Here is an 18,540-nt window from a genome sequence, read left to right as displayed (position 1 = left end):
CAACAAAAATACTACTACGTTTTTGTTTAATTAATGCTTTCATTAATTATTTTACCCTTTTTTTTAGAAAAGGTGACTCAATGCAAAATAATATATGAAGTTCAATAATTATTTAGGTACACTTTTAAACCTTAGAATAAATAATGGAAATTAACTATTTAAATTTAAGGAAAAAATATTGCATTTTAAATACAAAATAAATTAAATTAAATACGACTAAACAACACTCATAATATTAATAATAAATATTTTAGCGAAACGCGCAAATGATCGATATATAAATTTGTATAAAATTATATACATCACAAAATTATTTCGAAGAATCCAACAGGCAGAATTATTCTGCCTTTTTGCCCTCCTCCTTCTCACGCTTTGAAGCACGTTCGCGCATATCTAAAGCGACCAAGTCAATACTGGCTACATAAGCATGCAGGCAGGAGATTAAAGACTTCAGTAGAGCAAATGGCGCCATGAGGATAGCCAAAAGTTTAAACAAGGACATTCCAAAGACTATTGAATTAAAAAAAAAAAATTGTTAAGTGTTCAACAATTTGACTCATGACATGTTGTATCAACTTACTTAATGGTCCGTAAGTGAAATATAAAAGATACAGGCAAACATAAAAGAGTTCATTAGCGCAGCACATAAATGTAAGCACATTTTTCTGATAATAAGTACGCATTATTATATTCTCCTTAACATCGAATGATTTGTGCGATGTTTTTCCTACCATGACGCTCCTAGAAAAATTTATAAATCAGTATATAGATATATTTTTAACTTTCACTTTCTTACGTTTGCATATAAAGCCAATGACAAGCAATGTCAATGGCAATTGAGACCTGAAACCAGAACATATATTTGGGGTAAAAGTAGCTGAGCGTCACCAGAAGACCCATAGTACCACAACGATCGGTCAATTGATCCAACATCGCGCCGAAACGTGTACCTAAGAAAATAAATAAAATGTAGAGATAAATTGCTGACTTTTGTACTTTCCATATATTGTACAGAAATTTAAATACAAGTATGACGTGTTTATATGCAATTGTATTGCATCGTGATATGAAAAAGTAAATCTCTGCAGATAAGACAACTTTTGAATTTTATTAAAAGTGTATACTTTTACGTTTTAACTATGGAAATAACAAATAATTCTTAGATTAAATTCCTAATCAGCAAATACAAATGCATATAGATAATTTTTTTGTTTCTTATCTTTATTAATTTTTATCAAATGATAGTTTATGATCTTTTGAATTTATACATATTTATACTAAAAAAACAAATTTAATTTATAATACTTACTTTGATTAAAAGCACGCGCCGCATGCCCATCCACGGCATCTAGTAGAGCGCTAATGACGTAGCACCATCCGGCGGCCACATAATTAGTAGACATGCACCAGAAAGCTATCAACGCTAGTATAATGCGAGCATATCCTGTAAAAAGCAACAAATAACTTAGTTACCTCATATACATGTGGAAAATCAATAACTATTCGAATAATATGCTTAGTTACAAAAAATATCTAAGACAGGTTAATTGAATTAACGTGTCATTCTACGTTTATCATGCATGTAATGTTGCATTACAATTACGTGTACATTACACCAATACGTACCAATTAGATTTGGAACAAAAAAGAATACATTATCGTGTTCTGTCAGCGCCATGATATTACTCTCTGAATTTACTGCAGCTCCTGGTATGCCAACGTTACTATAACAAACGGTTATATTGTATATTTACAGAGAGATAAGACCTTTCCGAGCCCGCTAGAACTAATTATGACTATTCCAACGATATTACTAATGTTAATTGCAAATACACATAGATCCGACACACTTTATAGTAATAATATTCTTAGTTGGACTCTATTAAAATTGAAACAACCAAATATATTATATATTTATTTTGAACTTTTATTTTCTTGGAATGCAATTATAAAATGCTGGACGCATTAAACTGCAGTTTACTGGACTTTTAATTCTACCAGATTTTTTTCTTTCTGAAAGAGTTTCTACAACAAATTTGGAGAAGTACGTTCAGTGTAAGGCGCAGCAAAGTTGAAAATAATACTGTCAGGGTGGCGGAGTTTCAATAATTAGGTGCGAATTAATCTCCGATTTTAATACCTTTTAAATAACGAAAGGAAAAATAATCTAATAAGTGCGGAGAAATAAAATTATAAAAAATTAGCACAGTTCATGCGTATATCGAATGCGCTTTCTATAAATCTTTTCCTCATAAATCCCATTTTCAGAATTTAAATAAATGTAATGTTGAGAACTTTTGATTGCAACTCTGTAGGGAAATTTGCTCGTTCATCGCGAAGTTGAAACGAAACGAAAAAACCTCGAATAGATTTTCTGGTCACAGTCCTTGTGAATTTTGAGCAGACAAATTCGTGCATTAAAACTTTGTGAAAATCGTTAAAAAATAACAAAAGATATTTATTTGACTTAAAAAAACTTGAGAAAACTAAAAGCAAGTTATGAATGGAACGTGTTGATGCAGAAAATGCGTTGAAATTTTCACTGGCTAAGGCACAATGAAAAAAAAGTAGAAGAAGCATTAGTGGCAGTGTGTGTAAATGTTCAAAGCAGAACAAAAAGTTGGAAATACGGCGTGAATGAAGAAACGTAAATGTAAGAAAAGGATTAGAGTGCGGGCAGAAAAGTAGTTAAAACTACGAAGTAATTGTATGTAGGATTTTGTGCGTAGCAGTTACCGATCGGCTGAAAGTTGTGCATTCAACACTACGTACAATGTGATATTTTTTGTAAAACGATTTACTACAATCATAAATATACTTGACTTAAAAAGGTTGATATATTTGTAAGCTATTAACGACATAAGTGAACTCATGTCGCTAACGGGAAATTGTGAAAAGGATAAGCTAAATGAGTTTGAAAATTAAATTCTGAGGTTCAAGCTATTGCATATGACGTGTTTTCAAACCTCTACATTGTGAAAGATGAGGCAATCTCATGAAAGTCATGCGCATATTGTACAAAAGTCAAAGTTATTTTTAAAGTAAATTGACTATGATATAAAATATGATTTGTGAATCAAGACCAAAGTTGTTTGTTGTGAAGGAACCAAAAAAAAAAACTTACCTGCCCGTAAATTACCTCATTTTGTACGATCGCTTTTCGAAACCAATTTAAGGTGTATTTGCGAAAATACGAAAAGAAAAAAGAACAGGGTTGCAATATTGTCTCTCGTATGACAGATAATATTTATTTATTAGAATGTTTACTCAATTTAATTGCTAGAGTGAATCTTTTCTGCTATTTACAAATTTTGGCTGTATGTAATTTTTAATTTAAAGTTTTCTTCAAAAGACCTGGAATTATAACCTTAAAAGTAATCTTTGTTTCCATTTTAGATTTTCATACATATTGTTGCTTTTCTTCGATTCACATATTAGATTGTAGTGTTGTCTCTTTTAATCAAATGTGGTTGCAGTATGCGGCATGTCGGCTTAAGCGATTGAAATGGCGAAGTTTTTTTTTTTGTCAAATCGCTGTTTTTTATGATTTGCTTTGTGTATGTTACGCAGCGAAAAATCTTGTAAAATGTTATAAGAAGTTTTTAAAATTCACGGGAAAAGAATGAGCTTTTTTAAAAATATATTAAAACAATTATTATGTATTATATATATAATTATGGAAATAGATAGGTTAGTAATGATACATGCCCTAAAGAAAATATTCTGATATGTGTTATTTGGTTTTCAGTGCAACTCTTTGATAGTAAAATGAAAAATTAAAAAAAAAAATAAGTAAATCATTAAAAAGAAATACTTTGGCAGACAAAGCAAAAACAAAATCATTGATTGGTTACAAAGTGCTGGCACTGCAATTGTGGTTACATACGCAAACGTCGCCATAGCCACGTACGTCCGTGGCGGATACACCGGCATTGGACAACTATCTGGCTACTCACGCTAGTGGAACAGACCGAATTATTTGAACAACGAGCAGGGTATAGAATTACACATAATATTCAACATCACAACGTACATTTTAACGTTTGTTGCAAAAATTCATATTAAGAATTTTGCATAAGCTCCAACCGGGCTATCAAGCACATTCTAATAATTACACTATTTTAATGGCATTTGTTTGCCCACCTCCTCCTCCTATGCGGAAAAATGAACAATGAAATCAGTGGTAAGACTCTTCTATCCGTCACCGCATCGATTGCCGCTACCATCATACCTGACACACCTATTGTGTCCATAGCCGGTGCCACTTTAAGTGAAATAACCACTACAACAACTTCAACGACAACAACACCGACACCCACACCAACACCAACATCTTTCATACCATCAAATAAAACCAACAGAGACCATATAAACGCCAATTTGCCAAACAATCCAATGTCTGATGCTGCTGTCGCCAAGTCAGCTGGAGGCAACGGTACCGCCGCTGCAAACAATACCTTATCTAATACACCAGCAGATACAGGTGGTATCGCCGGCAAAAATTCTTCACTAGAACATGCCACTATTGTGAACATTGCCAATGCTGGAAAATCAGATGACGCTAATACAAATGCATCAACTGACACAAAGGTAAGTTTAATTCTGTGATGTTCCTATATTTCATTAGTTCTAGTAGTGGTGCTAACAGAATTAAATCACTTACCCCGACCTGTAAAGTAAATGTATAATTTAAGTTTGCGGTTCTTATACAAATGGTGCGTATTTGATATTTAACGTGTATAAATATGAGTGAGGACGAAGGCCATCATCACACAGCAGCTTATATGGAAAGACAACTGCTAATGAAGTTTAATAAAAAACGTAGGAAATCAATAGTGTGGCCTTAAAAACGTTCACCTTTCTCCTAATACCAATATACCCATTTAAAATCTGTTGTTTTTGCAGCTGTAACATTCTTTCCTATCTATTTATCTAACTTTTGTATTTCACAGAACATTCATAATTTTTTTACGCTAATTATTAATATCTTTCAAAAAACAAGTAATAGTGACGTACATATACTCGTATATAGTATGTTCACATACATATCTGTATATACATATGTACATACATATTTGTTGAAGATAAGGCGATGTCATATGAACGGTGTTATTGGACAAATAACTGCATACAATATTACTAATTTTATGGAAGATAATTGACTCGCTTTAATACATTTTTTAATATAGTTTAGCTTTTTTATAATTTGTTTCTAATGCATAATTTATAGCACATTTCCCGTAACCAAATGTTTTACACAATTATATACTTCAAACTATAGAGTCCATTGCGGAAACTAAATATACACTGTTTTTTGACCTTCACCTTTTGATCCGTACTTTCTAAGTTGACCGCAACAGCGACATCCAATCCGTTGCACCCAAAATTGACACATTGTGCAACGCAGATTTTAGTTTAACTCTATAATTACTGGTCTCCAGTTCCACGCACATTTTCTATTTAGTAATTTAATGTTGTCAATATTTGATGTTCATGTGCCCATATAATATACTTTATAAATTGTTCATTGTTCACATGCATACAAATTACCATACTTTTTTGTATGTACATATGATATACTTAAGCATTTGTTTCAAAACCTTTTTCGTTTGTAATCCTTACTTCTACCTTCTTATTCACATGGCTACGTGGTAATGGTGACAAAACAGAATCATAACTAAGTCAAAACTGTTCGGTGGTTAGATTTTACCTATCAGCACCTGATACAAAATAATAAACATATAAACATAGAAAACCGCAATGCTCCGTTAGCAGTGAGCGTTACGACAACTCCCAATTACTGAAAAGCAAAAGCAACACAGATCGAACACAACGGTTTGGAATGCTTGGTTCGGTGAAACACACATAGGCCGTTGGCGTTCGGTGTATGTCCGTCCGATAACAAATAAAGGGGTAAAGTGTTTCGATTTAAAGGCAAACCAAAAACCGCATTACTGCAAGGGCAGCGCAACATCAAATAATATATTTTTTTTTTATTATATTTTCATACATATATCAATAAATTTTTATTGTGATCAACATTTATAGTGAAATTATAATAAACACTTAAATGTGTAGGACGCAAATTCATGAATGTGTTTTTCATATCGAATGTGTTAGTTGAAGAGAAAATATTACAAAACCAGTGTGCAAAGAATATTATAAGATAACAATTTATTAAGGCAAATTTTGTAGCTTAATTTCAAATGTTCTTTCTTCATGTGAACAATTAACGGATTTCGCCAAAATCAAGTACTCTTACCTGCTTTATATCGATATAATAAGGTTATGATTCGTTTTACGTTTTAAGATCTTGGAATTAAATAATTATTATAACTTTGTAATATAATTGATTCTATATAAATTAGGTGATTGTGCGCTAATTTTAACTGATAGAGAGAATTATGATTTGGTTTTTAGTTTTAAATATATATTCTCTTCGATATTACAGAAATCTGATATCTCCGATTTAGAAGAACCAGAGTTAAAAAAGCTACTAGACGAGGCCTACAATTATAAAACACCTAAGGACAAAAAAGATAAAAGCGAAATATTCTTGGTTGGCAAACATTAAATTTACTTTTAGAAACTAATACTTAATTAAAAATGTATATGTATATTTTAGGATTTGCTGCAGAAGGTGGAAAATGAAGATCTGGGCATAACATCGACACGTGCAGATAGTCATCGTCATCATCCGCATTCACAGAGTCGTCATCAACAGAAGCAGGGTGGCTCATTGCAAGATCTCTTACAGCTCCCATCCGATTATCGACGCCAAAATCATACATCACGTCACAAGAAAAACTCGTCCGTGTCTTCACGGCAACGTGAGGGCGGAAGTTTACCCAGCAACGTCAATGTTGCCAATTGCTTGCTAAGCAGCTTTGGTCAACAATCGTCCGTATATACGGATAAACGTGTGCGTCGGGGTATTTTGCCAGGCGTGGAAAGTGCTACAGTTTCTTTGAACAGCAACAAGACATTGGTCGGCGTAGTTGGTCTGGCTGTTAGCGACCCAAACTCCAATTGTTTGCTTAGTAGCTTTGAACAGCAGACACCTGCCTACGCGGATAAACCTGTTCGTCGTATTCTTGGTCTTGCTGGTGGTGATCCCAACGCAACTACTGGTGGTACAGGCACCAGTGGCAGTGCTGGCACGAATTCAGTAGGTATATGCAGCAAGGACAGTGGAAGCAGTGTTGGTGCTAGCGTGACAAGTGTCATTGGAGGCACTGGGAATATGGCGACCACAGCGAGTGGCCATAGTGTTGGTGGCACGATGGCAACTGGCGCGGGTATTGTTAATAACCCAGTAAAAAGTGCCAATTCCATTACTGGTAGTAGTGATTATATTATTAATATTGGCGATATGATCGATATTCAACAGCAGCAGCAAATTTTACCATCTAAAGCACAAGACGGCGGGCAGGTAATAAATATAGCATGTTTTTCATATTTTTTCTTATAATATTGTTTTACTATATTATAATATAAGGGCTTGCCGTATTATGAACGTGTTGATATTGATATGCGCATACCGCGTCCAAATTTGCACCGTGGAGAGGGTGTGGATTTCGCCCCAGCACACTCCCATCATTATGTAGACGAAGTAATTCGTTTTCATCAAATCGATGGCGGAGATGGTAGTTTGTGTGAGAGTGGTGAAGTAGCCATTTCAGTTAACAATCTTGGCAACAAACTCAAGTCGGCAGCTGCGTCCTGTTCCCTCCCGATGCCGTTAGACGAGCGATACCGGTCCATTAAATCGGTGATGGGTGAGAAGGGCGAAAACGCCGGCGCCAGCTTGAATGCAGCAGTTACAGCAAAAGCTTCCGGAACAATAACAGCAAACAGTGGTGGTTCCATCAGCAATTCAAATAATAATTCAGGTGGTGGTGTCGGCACCAACAGTATCGGTATAGGCAGCTACACAAAATCACTACCATTATCGGTAAGTTGTAATATAATGCAAAATAATTGAGAACTTAAAACTTATTATGTGTTATTTCTACTGTACCAGCGTCAGACTGACGAGAACGGCAACGATTGCGAACGTCAGCAGCACAATAGCAGCAGCAGCAGCATTACTGTTAGTGCAGGTCAATCGCAGGCGAAGGCCAAAACTAAGAAGAAGCCACAAAAGGACAACACCATACCTGTCGATGTTGAGAATGAGGCTGGGTACCGCGGCAAGGATCCTGTCGAAGTATTGCTGAAGTTCATAGAGGAAGATTCCAAGCAGAGCGGTAGTGGTGGCAACAAATTCGCCGAAAATAATAAAAAGAAAGAGCGCAAAAAGGAGAAAGTGAAACAAAGTAAAATGAAGAAAAGCAATTCACTGGAGGAGTTGCGTAGTTGTGCCAAGATCGATGTTGGCGAACTTAAACAATCAGCTGCCACTACTGAGAGCAATAATGTCACAATGCGCAGCAAAGGTAGTGGTGGTGGCAAGGGTGGCAAGAATAATTCTGCTTCTATAGCTGATATAAATAAAAACTTCGATGGTGGCAGCAAGGAAGGGACAACCACTTCGCCAACTAGCGGTGGCAAGCAAGCGAATGCAGTTGCTACCAATTCAAATACAACGGTTAGCAATCGCAAAGGCGAGCGACGTTCATGGGGCACTGAGGAGTTGCAATATTTGGGAACTGAAGGCAGTGTTGGCGGTGCTGGCAGTAACAGTGGTTCCGTTGCTAGTAGCGGTGAGGACAAGGTGAAGGAAAAGAAAGATAAGAAAAGTAAGGAGAAGGATAAAGATAAAGAACGCGATGTAGAAAAGGAGAAGGATAAAGGCAAGGATAAAGATAAGGAGAAGGAAAAAGACAGTGATAAGCATGATAAACTGACAAATAATAAGATTGACGGTAATACAAAACTGGATAAACATGAAAAAATTGATAAAGTTGAAAAGGCAGAAAAGCAGGAGAAAGTTGAAAAGCCGGAACGAGCCGACAAGACGGAGAAACGCAAAAGATCCGAGAGCATTATGCAAACTCCGATTGCCAACACAGTGGAGCGTCAAGATGCTGGTACACCGGTATTCTCGGCTATCGACTTATTGTCTATGAATGCGCTGATATCCGAGACGGCCGAATTTCATGTGGTTACCAAAAAGAAGAAGCCAAAGAAGCAGCGCGCTTCCATTGACGAAACTCATTTTACACAAAACTCGAATTATAACAACAGTGGCCACAACAACTATAATAATAATAATTGTGGCACAACTTCGCGAGCGCACAATATGGTATTGAATGCACAGAAAAATAACAACAACAGCAATAATAATAATAATAATGTGTCACAACAACAACAGCAGCAACAACAATCACGTTATAAATACCATAACAATAATGCGCATGGATTTAACTCGTATGGAAACGGTGGTGGCGGTGGTAGTGGAAGTAACAACAATAGCTTTGGCGAAGATGGACGTCTTGATTATCGCAATAATTACAATTCTAATTATAATAATAACTACAATACCAACCACTCGCATCAGCAGTATGGCTATCAACACCAGCAGCAGCAAGGTCCTTACCATCACCATCAGCATAATAATCAACAACAACAACAGCAACATCATCATCATGCTCACAATGTGAACAGCGGCTCCACAGACAAATCGCGCCGTAAATCAACTTCCTCAGTGCCACCTTCGGAGAAATCCGATTCTAGTGATCTCGATTCAGTGCATTCCTTGCCCATAGAATCAACCACAGCTTCAGTGACCAAAAACAAACAGCGTCACAAGCAGACCGACGCATCGACCACAGCTACGCCAGAAACACCGAAGAGTACGGCGAGCGGTGGTTCACCAGGTTCGGCGCCGATTTCCTATGCACATATCGCCGCGGCAGCTGCTGCGGATCGTTGGCCCAGTCTGGACGCTGCCAACAACAATAACAATGCAATGCCAAATGGCATTAATACCTCTCCTACTATTGCCAACAATATGGCCGAACAGTTGCAGACACAAGTGACCAACAATTGTGAAATTGCTACATCCTCCTCACTATCAAATGCCAGTAACAGCCCCTCCACGGCAGCAGCAGTGTTTGCTGCAGCAACAAACTCTGCCAGCAAACAGGGCAAGAGCAAGAAGCTCACCATCAAACCAGATTTCCCAGAGCTGGGTTCTAGCAATGCTACGATTGCGACGGCGTCAGATAACAGCAAGCCAAACTTAGCGTCCGCAGCCATTCCCGTGATTGCCGCCGCATCGAAAACGATATCATATTCTCAGCGTCTAGTTGCCGCACCCGCACAATTAATCACCCAGCCTAACATTGTAGGTATTGCAAACGGTGAGAAAGTGGCTGGTCCCACAGTCGACGCAGTCATTACATCTACCGTTGCTGCTACTACTGCTGTTCCAGACACCAATACCTTAACGGATGTCAACAAGGTTGATATCATCAGTGGCATCTCGGCGCGTTTGCCACAACAGCAGCCAATGCAGCACCAACAGTCACAGCAGCAAATGCAGACTCTACAAAAGTCAAAAAGTGTCGAACACGATAATTACAGTTTCAATAGTAGTAACCTGGATCAACAATATCCGGCCTTAGAAAAGACAGTGAAACGTCATAGCGCCACTAACGTATCTATTTCACCACCAACGGCTGCCGCCACAATTGTTGGTGGCGCAGTGGGCAGTAGTGGTATTCCAACACTGGCCGCCAGTTCGGTGCCACCCGCAAATGTTACTAGTTCCACTAAATTTAATTTCGCCGCGGCTGCCAAACAGCTCGTGGTCAAAAGCTGTTCCGTGTCACAATCGATATTAACGCAAGATCCGGCAATAGCAGGAGCAGCGGCGCAGCCATTAACAGTTTCATCAATAACTACCTCAGACCCTCCAGCTGCATACCCAACAGTACCGGGCAACGCGACCATTACTGCTGCAGTAAATGTTACGGTGGCGCCAGTAACAATGCCAGTCCGCAAGTCAAAAGAAAAGTCACCAACAGCTGTATTTGCGCCGCCGACAGCGATCAACGCACTTGCAACCGCAGCAGTAGTACCAATCGTAAGTGCAAACTTAGCTGTCCAGACGCCCGATGTAAGCGCTGTGATCATTACTGCACGGAAAAGCAAGAAAGAAAAGTCACAGCCAGTGCTTATCGCAGATCCGACCATAAGCTTCACAACAATCACTGAGCCGCATGCTCACGTTGCACAAAAATTGAGTACAGCCACCCAGACGCAAGCAACGTCCATGGATATAGATACTAGTGGTAAAACTTCGCGCTCACAATCAAATATAGTTGCGAGCAGCGAAACGGTTGTGATACCACCCATTGTGAGCAAACCGCAAAGGCAGCATGTTAGCACTGCCACTAATATCAGTAAAAGCCACATTGCATCTGCTGCCACAACGGCAACCAACCCTGCATATGCCGGCGCCGTGGTAGGTCCGCTAAGTTGCAACGCGCCTAGCAACCGGCCGGCAGTTATAATTTTGAATGACGATCGCACCGGCGACAGCAGCGCCGTTGGCATTGAGTTCACGTTTGGTGACTTCAACGAGGACGAATTGAAGTTCTTCGACGACAACATTGACGAAGACGACTGCTCGGATGAGTTGGCTGTCAATGATTCGGCGATACAACAGCCGTCACAACCAGCGACCGCTCCAACTTTGAACACTGGTGTTGCAAACAGTGCATATACAAAAAATGCTGCCGTGCCAGTAGAATTGGCTAATGACAACATTGTTACACCGTTCGTAGAGAACGTCGGACTCTATGCAGCTGTCAGGGCTTCATCGCCACAGCCAACTTTTATCGGGCCGCCCTTAAGCAACGTTCCTGTCGTTAAAGACATTGGACTTATTGTGAAAACGCCAGTAACCGCAGTCGGTAACTCTGTCAACAATAACACCGTTGATCAAGCCAACGTGAATGACAATAGTAGCGTTGTAAGTGTGGCCGGTTCCGACACTGACCTACAGCTCCAGCTGCAGTTACAGCAGCAACAACAGCAGCAGTTGCAGCGGCGAAATAGCGAAACGCAAAAGTTGCAACAACTAGAGACTTGTAATGACATTGAGACCGCCATTATAGCTGCGGCGCGTGCAGCCGCCGAACAGCAACATCAACAGCCACCAATGCAGCCACCACCGCTGCAGCAACAACGTTCATATCGGCACAAACACCAACAACAATATAGAAGTACTTCCTATGGCAACGCTTACGAGCCACCACAACAGCGCGAGCAACGTTCACAGTCCGCGTACACGCGTGATACGCCGAATAACTACCAACAACAACACCACTATCATAGTCAATACCATCAGCAGCCGCACTATCACTACCACCAAAGTAGCAGTAGTAACAGCGCCTCACGCAGTCGCAGCAGTAGCAGTAACAACAATGCTAATTCATATGATGTTTCGGGCAGCACACCGCCTCCACAGTCACCAAATCCCACAACATCCGTTGTTGTGAATATACAACGTAAAGAATTCGACATACATTTCATACCGCCCACAATGTCGAACGCATACAACGCGTTGCAACACAACGAGATTATTGTGGATTTCATTGGCTCCGGTAAGTGCCAGCAAGAAACATTTGCACCGCTTATTTGTAAAATTCAAGGTTCTATCTCTAGTAGTAGGCAGTGTGAGCATGTAGCGATATCACATAATGGGAATTTGAGCTCTCTGAGTCCCCACTTTACATTGGGTCTTTAAAAATTTAATGCACTAAATTTTTTTCTTATTTCCATAGCTTGGGAGGAAGTAGCTAAAGTGACGAAATTCTACGAAGGACAATAAAACGCCGCCACAACAGTAGCAGCAAATACATAGGCACTGCAATCACTGCATTACAACATAAACAAAGCCCAAAATTAACAAAAAGAAAAACGACAACACGCTCAATGCGTCAAACATGAAAAGCCGCAGAGTCTGACACAATTTGTTAGCTACAGCGTGCCTACACTAGCGTGATGTAGACATGACTGTGAGCTTTTCCAAAATGTATAACGAGTAATTACCGGCTTTTGGCATTTTGTGTTATATCGGCTGAGCGCTGCAAAAAGTGAGTGCTTGTCATGCTGTCGTTTGGTTAAATTAAAGCGTAACGCTGAACTTATTGCCGTGGATGCGCGTTGCATTGTCAAATAAACGATCTTGTACGTATAGTTGCTTATTTACAGTATGTTATTATAAGTGTTTAAATATATTATAAAAAGAACTGCGAAATCGTAAGCACGCAAAAGCAAACAAATATAACAATTATAATAAAATCCAAATACAGAGTGGGAAGAAGAGCGCGTGTGAAGGAAGCATACTTGTAATATACAAGGATATATATGTATGTATATATGAAAAATATAAACACAAATACACATAAATATATGAAACCAAAAATATATATATGTATGTGTATATTGCTTTTGTCTGTACATGGCTGCTTGTGTGCTTTTATCGCCTTCTAATTCACTACTTCGCTGAAACTCTAACTCTAACTAATATAAATACTATTTTAATTTACTTAGAAGTTAATCAGTGAAAATGTTAGTTTATAAAACGAATACGAATTCGAAATCCATAGAGAGAGAGAGAGACAATGTGAAAATGAGCGTAAAACATGAATTGAAATAAATACGAAAAAATATAATTATGAAAATTGAATTAAAAAAAGCAAACGTATATATGTATGTACAAAAGCGTGTGGAAATGGTTTGAGACAGCACATAGGAAAGCAACGCCAACTTGAACTGTATGAAATCTCTCATATGTACTTGAAAAAAAAAATATATATTTTAATTAAATTGGAAACTATGCATTAAAATACAACAACCGAACAACCGAAACAGCATTGAGTGTAACGCTGTGAACGAAGGGCTTAAAGTACAGATGTTTTTACAATGCAGCAAATGTCTGGCAAGCGGAAACGTGACTGAAATGGCAACTTGGCGAACTCTGGCGCTTCGGATTTGCTCTCTCTAATAGTACGCAAGCAAAAGAAGCTGTACAATACATATAGTAGTTATAGAAATGCGTACATATACAAAAATATATATTAAAACATTTAAATATACAATTAGCTACTATAAATGTACTTTATTATTATATGTTTCAATTTATATATATGCTGTGCTGCTGTCTCGGAACGCCGACTGCACTCAGTGAGTGCGAGAGTGTGAGAATGTAGCATAGAGAGTCGTGTGACAAAAAGCAAAATTAAATAAAAAATTAATTTGTAAAAAGTTGGAACAGTCACACGCATAAAATCTAAACAAAACCAACTGTAACAGCGCCGCACCGTCTCTATTGCAGCATTCCAGTGAGCGTTCTACTTGTAAGCAAACGCAGCGGCAGCGCAGACAAAACCACAAAAAAGGCATATATAACACAACATAAATAAGCCAATAAGTGAAATAGCCGTAAAGCGAATCAACTGAACTATTAAAATAATGCATAAATTACAAAAATAAAATAAATAATAAACACACACACGTACACAACTCATATGGTGGAGAACATTTGCATACATGCACATTTATAGATATACATATACATATATATATATAGATATGCCGCTCGCATTAATAATAAAAATTAAAAGCTGTAACTGTATAATTAATAATGGCAATGAAATCACGCGATATTAAAACTTATTTAACGCTAACTAAACTACTAAAAATAGCAACAAAATTCGCAAAAAAAATACAATAACAATTAATGAACTAAAATCGTTCAATGTATATACTTAGTAAGTATTATAAGGTTATTTATAATTGAAAATAAATAAATCAAATCTAACGTTTAGCAATAGCTTTACTAAAAAGCACACTAATGCTGCATGAAGTCTAAGATTAGTTAAAATTGAAAGAATATAAATTAAGCGCGTTAATAATTGAAGTGAACTAAATTCTAACGCATACAATTGTGTATTAATAAAAAATACTAATATAATGGCAAAAAGTAAAATAACGGTTATGATTTTTTCATTTCATTAATAGCATTGATTTTTTAGTTCATATAACTTATTGAATTTGTTTTTACTTAATTTATGTAAATCAACTTAAGTAGATAACGCAAAAATGGTGATTGGCTGTAAAGCATGACTAAAAAAAATTAAAAAAAAATATGCGTAATTAAATAAATAATTCGCTATGGAAGAACAAGTTTGACAAAAAGTAAAAGTGTTGCGATTCAGCAAAAGAATGCAAATATTAAGCGCAACTGAATCAGCCGTGCATGAAAACAATCACTGCTTGTCGGATATTTACAAATTGCAATTACATAATTGTATAACTATAATTTATGTTTTTTTTTTTTATTTTTATTGCTGTATTACGAAAAAATGTACAAATTAATTTTGGTTAACACTTTTCACATTTTTTCAAATATTCAATATTTTTATAATATAATATTTTTTTCTTAAAAATCTGAAAAAATCTGAATTTTCTAAAATTTTTTAAAATTGAAGTCGAAAAATTAGATTGAATTTTAGTATAAACTATTTCTTTTCTGTATAATCTTAATTTTTTTTAAATTCGTTTATTTTTTTCTTATAAAAATCTGAATTTTTTAAAATTTTTCAAAATTAAAGTTAAAAAATTAGATTGAATTTTGGTATAAACTTTTTCTTTTCTCTATAATCTTTATTTTTTTAAATATTAATTTATTTTTTTCATATAAAAATTTGATTTTCGAAAAGTTTTTAAAAATTAAAGTTAAAAAATTGGATACTATTTTTGGTATAAACGTTTTCTTTTCTGTATAATCGAAATTGCTGGTTTTTCGTGTCTAATATATATATACATATGTATACATACATACATATGTATATTTTAATTTATTGAATTTTTTATATAAATTAAATTTTTTTGTTAACAAAACATTTATTTATTTTTATAAATTAATGTTTTCTTATAAATTGATATTTTATATTTTTTTAAAATTAAAAATAAATAAATAAAAATTCCTTGAATACTTCTCTTTTTTCTAAATAATTGAAATTGTTGAATTTTTTCGTGTCTAATATCATATGTACATATTTCATTCGAATTTACTGTATATTTTTTCAATTTGATTTATAAATTTAAATTTGCATTTTGTTTTTTTATGTTGTTTTGATTTTTTTTCGTTTCTTTTATTAATTTTTTTCAATTTTTATTTTTTTTAATATTTTTTTTTTTTAATGATTTTATAATTTTTTTTTTGAAATGTTTCAAAGCGTTTATATAAAGTGCATTTGTTATTGAAATATCGCGCATTAACCCTATTTCCATATTCTATTTTAAAAAAATTCTTCCAACTTGTACATACCGACATTTAATATTTAAAAATATTTCTATGTATTTATAACTGCAAGTGCACATAGATAAGAGACTTACAAAGAACTTGGCTACGGCAGCATTGCGAAAAAGTATTGAGTGTAGCAACTAAGTTAGCGTTGCGTAGGTAAGATTGCATTTCAAGTGTTGAATGTATGTACATATGTATGTTTCAAGTTTTGCAACCAATTTAAATAAATTAAAATGCTTAAAATCGGCAAACTATTATAACATATATAAAAACATACATACATACATATATCGTTAAAAAAATGAAAAAAATATAGAATTTACTGCAAAATATGATAATTACTGAAAGAAAATAATAGATATATAAAAGTTTATTGCGAATAAAAGTGAAATTAAAATTTTTCTACCATGTATTTGTAGCTAAACGTTAAAAAATTTGGAACTAAAAGATCAATGAATTTTCGATAGATTTTTTTAATTCGAAATTAATCAAACTCTGCAATCTAAATAAACACGTTAACATAGTTTTCGTGTTTAAGTTGAAAAAGGGAAATACAAAATATTTGTTACTGTACAAGTATATTGAAGTTGGTTTATAAAAATATTAATAAAAAGTATAACATGTATTTACATATACTATTCATGTGTGTAACAAATTTCCTCTAATCAAACAACCTAAATTAATATTGTGTATATTTGTATAATCACTTAAATGGCTTATAATTAAATAACTTTCCGTTAATTTTTGAATTTAAAATTTACAAAATAACGCAATAATGCATACAAATAAAAAGCATAACACATTTACACACACATTCATACATAAGAAAACAGTACCAGATGAGTTCATTAAGCTGATTTTGTATGACCATGACTAGGTAAATATGACTATTTGTTAAATATAAAAAAAATTTAAATTTCTTCAAATAATGCGTAAAGCATATACGCCATAAAAATATTGTGTTTGAATGCTAGAGATTTTTTCTTCCAAAATGTGCACGACAGCCGTTACGCGAAACTCCATGGCCGTCTGTCGCTGCTAGTGTCACCTTGCAAATATTTTTTTTTACTCTCCTATGCGAGTGCGTAATTAAAGCATAGTCTACAGTAAATATTACTCACCGCCAAACAAAAAATGCATGTGTGTATATCGTGGCCTTCAGTTTTGCTTTTCTTTCACATATCACCTTATTTAGCAATTATTTGCCATTAGCTGCGCGCAATATTTGCTCTACATACATATATATAATATAAAGAAATACGAATTGCATATCATTTAATGCTCGGCGCTTTTTAAATAAGCACATATGTATATACACTCTGGTACGCTTGTAGTCAAATACAAAATGTAGAAAATACGAATTTTCATTAAGGAGAAAGTAGCGAAAATGTGGCTCAGGGTAATTACATAATTAAAACATAAATTCGTAATTTTTTATTTGTTTTCAATGATAATTTCGTGGAATGCTTTGTGCAAAAATTGTAAACTAGCATGTGTAAATCTTTATTGGAAATATTTCATTTCCAAAAGTCTATTTTTGCATTTAATACAATATTTTCAAATTTAATAAATGTTCGAAAAAAATGATTTCAATAACTAAGATAGAGTTGTTAGAAACTTTAGCGCGTTCGTGTGAGGCGCGCCTAGTCTCATTCATATATGTATTTACACTTTTATGATAACATATTTTGCCATTATAGTGTATATGGTTCCTTGCAAAAATAAAAAAAACAGCAAATAATAATGAAATAAAATACACATTTAATATATAAAAACAAAGCAAAAGAAATATAAATAATGCGGTTTGTGATTTAGTAGAAAGCAAAAGTGTAAGCTTGTTCGAGCTCAAAGCGGCTGAGTTGCGAGAAAAATGTAAAATAAACACACAAACATACACACTCCATCCATGAAACACGCCTGAGTCTGAGAGTACTTGAGTTGCATAGTTGAAATAATACGAAAATAAATATATATTTTGGTCTTAATGTTAAAAATAGAAAAAAAATTAAAAACTTAACTTTTGTTTTAAACGATATGTATTATAATAATGTATGCATGTTAAAAATAAGTTTCGAAAAAGTAATGTTAATTTTCTTATAATTTTATGCGGGTATTCTGTTGTCAGCTTTATTTTGTTACGCGATTGCATTACGTTCACGTTACGAAAAGCAAAAAAAAAATTATAATTTATGAGGTATATTTAAATTGCGTACAATAAGTTCAAAGATGTCAAAATTTGTATTAAGAAACCAGCGCAACACGCTTTATCA

At 35.1% G+C, this 18,540-nt stretch overlaps 2 protein-coding genes across 4 annotated transcripts; one reads left to right on the top strand and one right to left on the bottom strand.

Annotated features, from left to right (window-relative positions):
- Positions 1-243: 243 nt before the first annotated feature.
- On the bottom strand, positions 244-5,673 carry LOC120775594 (CDP-diacylglycerol--inositol 3-phosphatidyltransferase). Of its 2 annotated transcripts, none has more exons than XM_040105830.1 (5): positions 5,326-5,673; positions 1,310-1,444; positions 797-950; positions 581-741; positions 244-510 (listed from the first exon to the last, which is right to left on the bottom strand). In XM_040105830.1, exons 1-5 carry the CDS (start codon positions 5,393-5,395, stop codon positions 338-340), a joined length of 693 nt encoding a protein of 230 aa, XP_039961764.1. In that variant the 5' UTR covers positions 5,396-5,673; the 3' UTR covers positions 244-337. The 2 variants fall into 2 exon arrangements, with proteins under 2 accessions (XP_039961764.1, XP_039961766.1); XM_040105832.1 differs by lacking the exon at positions 5,326-5,673 and adding an exon at positions 1,627-2,041.
- On the top strand, positions 2,421-14,950 carry LOC120775593 (platelet binding protein GspB). Of its 2 annotated transcripts, XM_040105828.1 has the most exons (7): positions 2,421-2,653; positions 3,749-4,590; positions 6,452-6,559; positions 6,626-7,432; positions 7,499-7,954; positions 8,024-12,557; positions 12,738-14,950. In XM_040105828.1, exons 2-7 carry the CDS (start codon positions 4,165-4,167, stop codon positions 12,782-12,784), a joined length of 6,378 nt encoding a protein of 2,125 aa, XP_039961762.1. In that variant the 5' UTR covers positions 2,421-2,653; positions 3,749-4,164; the 3' UTR covers positions 12,785-14,950. The 2 variants fall into 2 exon arrangements, with proteins under 2 accessions (XP_039961762.1, XP_039961763.1); XM_040105829.1 differs by lacking the exons at positions 2,421-2,653; positions 3,749-4,590 and adding an exon at positions 6,047-6,115.
- Positions 14,951-18,540: the final 3,590 nt, after the last annotated feature.

This window comes from Bactrocera tryoni, chromosome 4 (assembly GCF_016617805.1).
Source record: "Bactrocera tryoni isolate S06 chromosome 4, CSIRO_BtryS06_freeze2, whole genome shotgun sequence".
Taxonomy (NCBI): domain Eukaryota; kingdom Metazoa; phylum Arthropoda; class Insecta; order Diptera; family Tephritidae; genus Bactrocera; species Bactrocera tryoni.
This window is presented reverse-complemented; position numbering and strand designations above follow the sequence as displayed.

Coding starts and splice junctions, on each gene's coding strand:
- LOC120775594 (XM_040105830.1), bottom strand. CDS start 5,395: ATGTGTCAATTTTGGGTGCAACGGATTGGATGTCGCTGTTGCGGTCAA. Junction 1,445..5,325: donor TAGAAAGTACGGATCAAAAG/GTGAAGGTCAAA, acceptor TGCTTTTTACAG/GATATGCTCGCATTATACTA. Junction 742..796: donor CATTGGCTTTATATGCAAAC/GTAAGAAAGTGA, acceptor AAATTTTTCTAG/GAGCGTCATGGTAGGAAAAA.
- LOC120775593 (XM_040105828.1), top strand. CDS start 4,165: ATGAACAATGAAATCAGTGGTAAGACTCTTCTATCCGTCACCGCATCG. Junction 6,560..6,625: donor ATAAAAGCGAAATATTCTTG/GTTGGCAAACAT, acceptor TGTATATTTTAG/GATTTGCTGCAGAAGGTGGA. Junction 7,433..7,498: donor AAGCACAAGACGGCGGGCAG/GTAATAAATATA, acceptor TTATAATATAAG/GGCTTGCCGTATTATGAACG.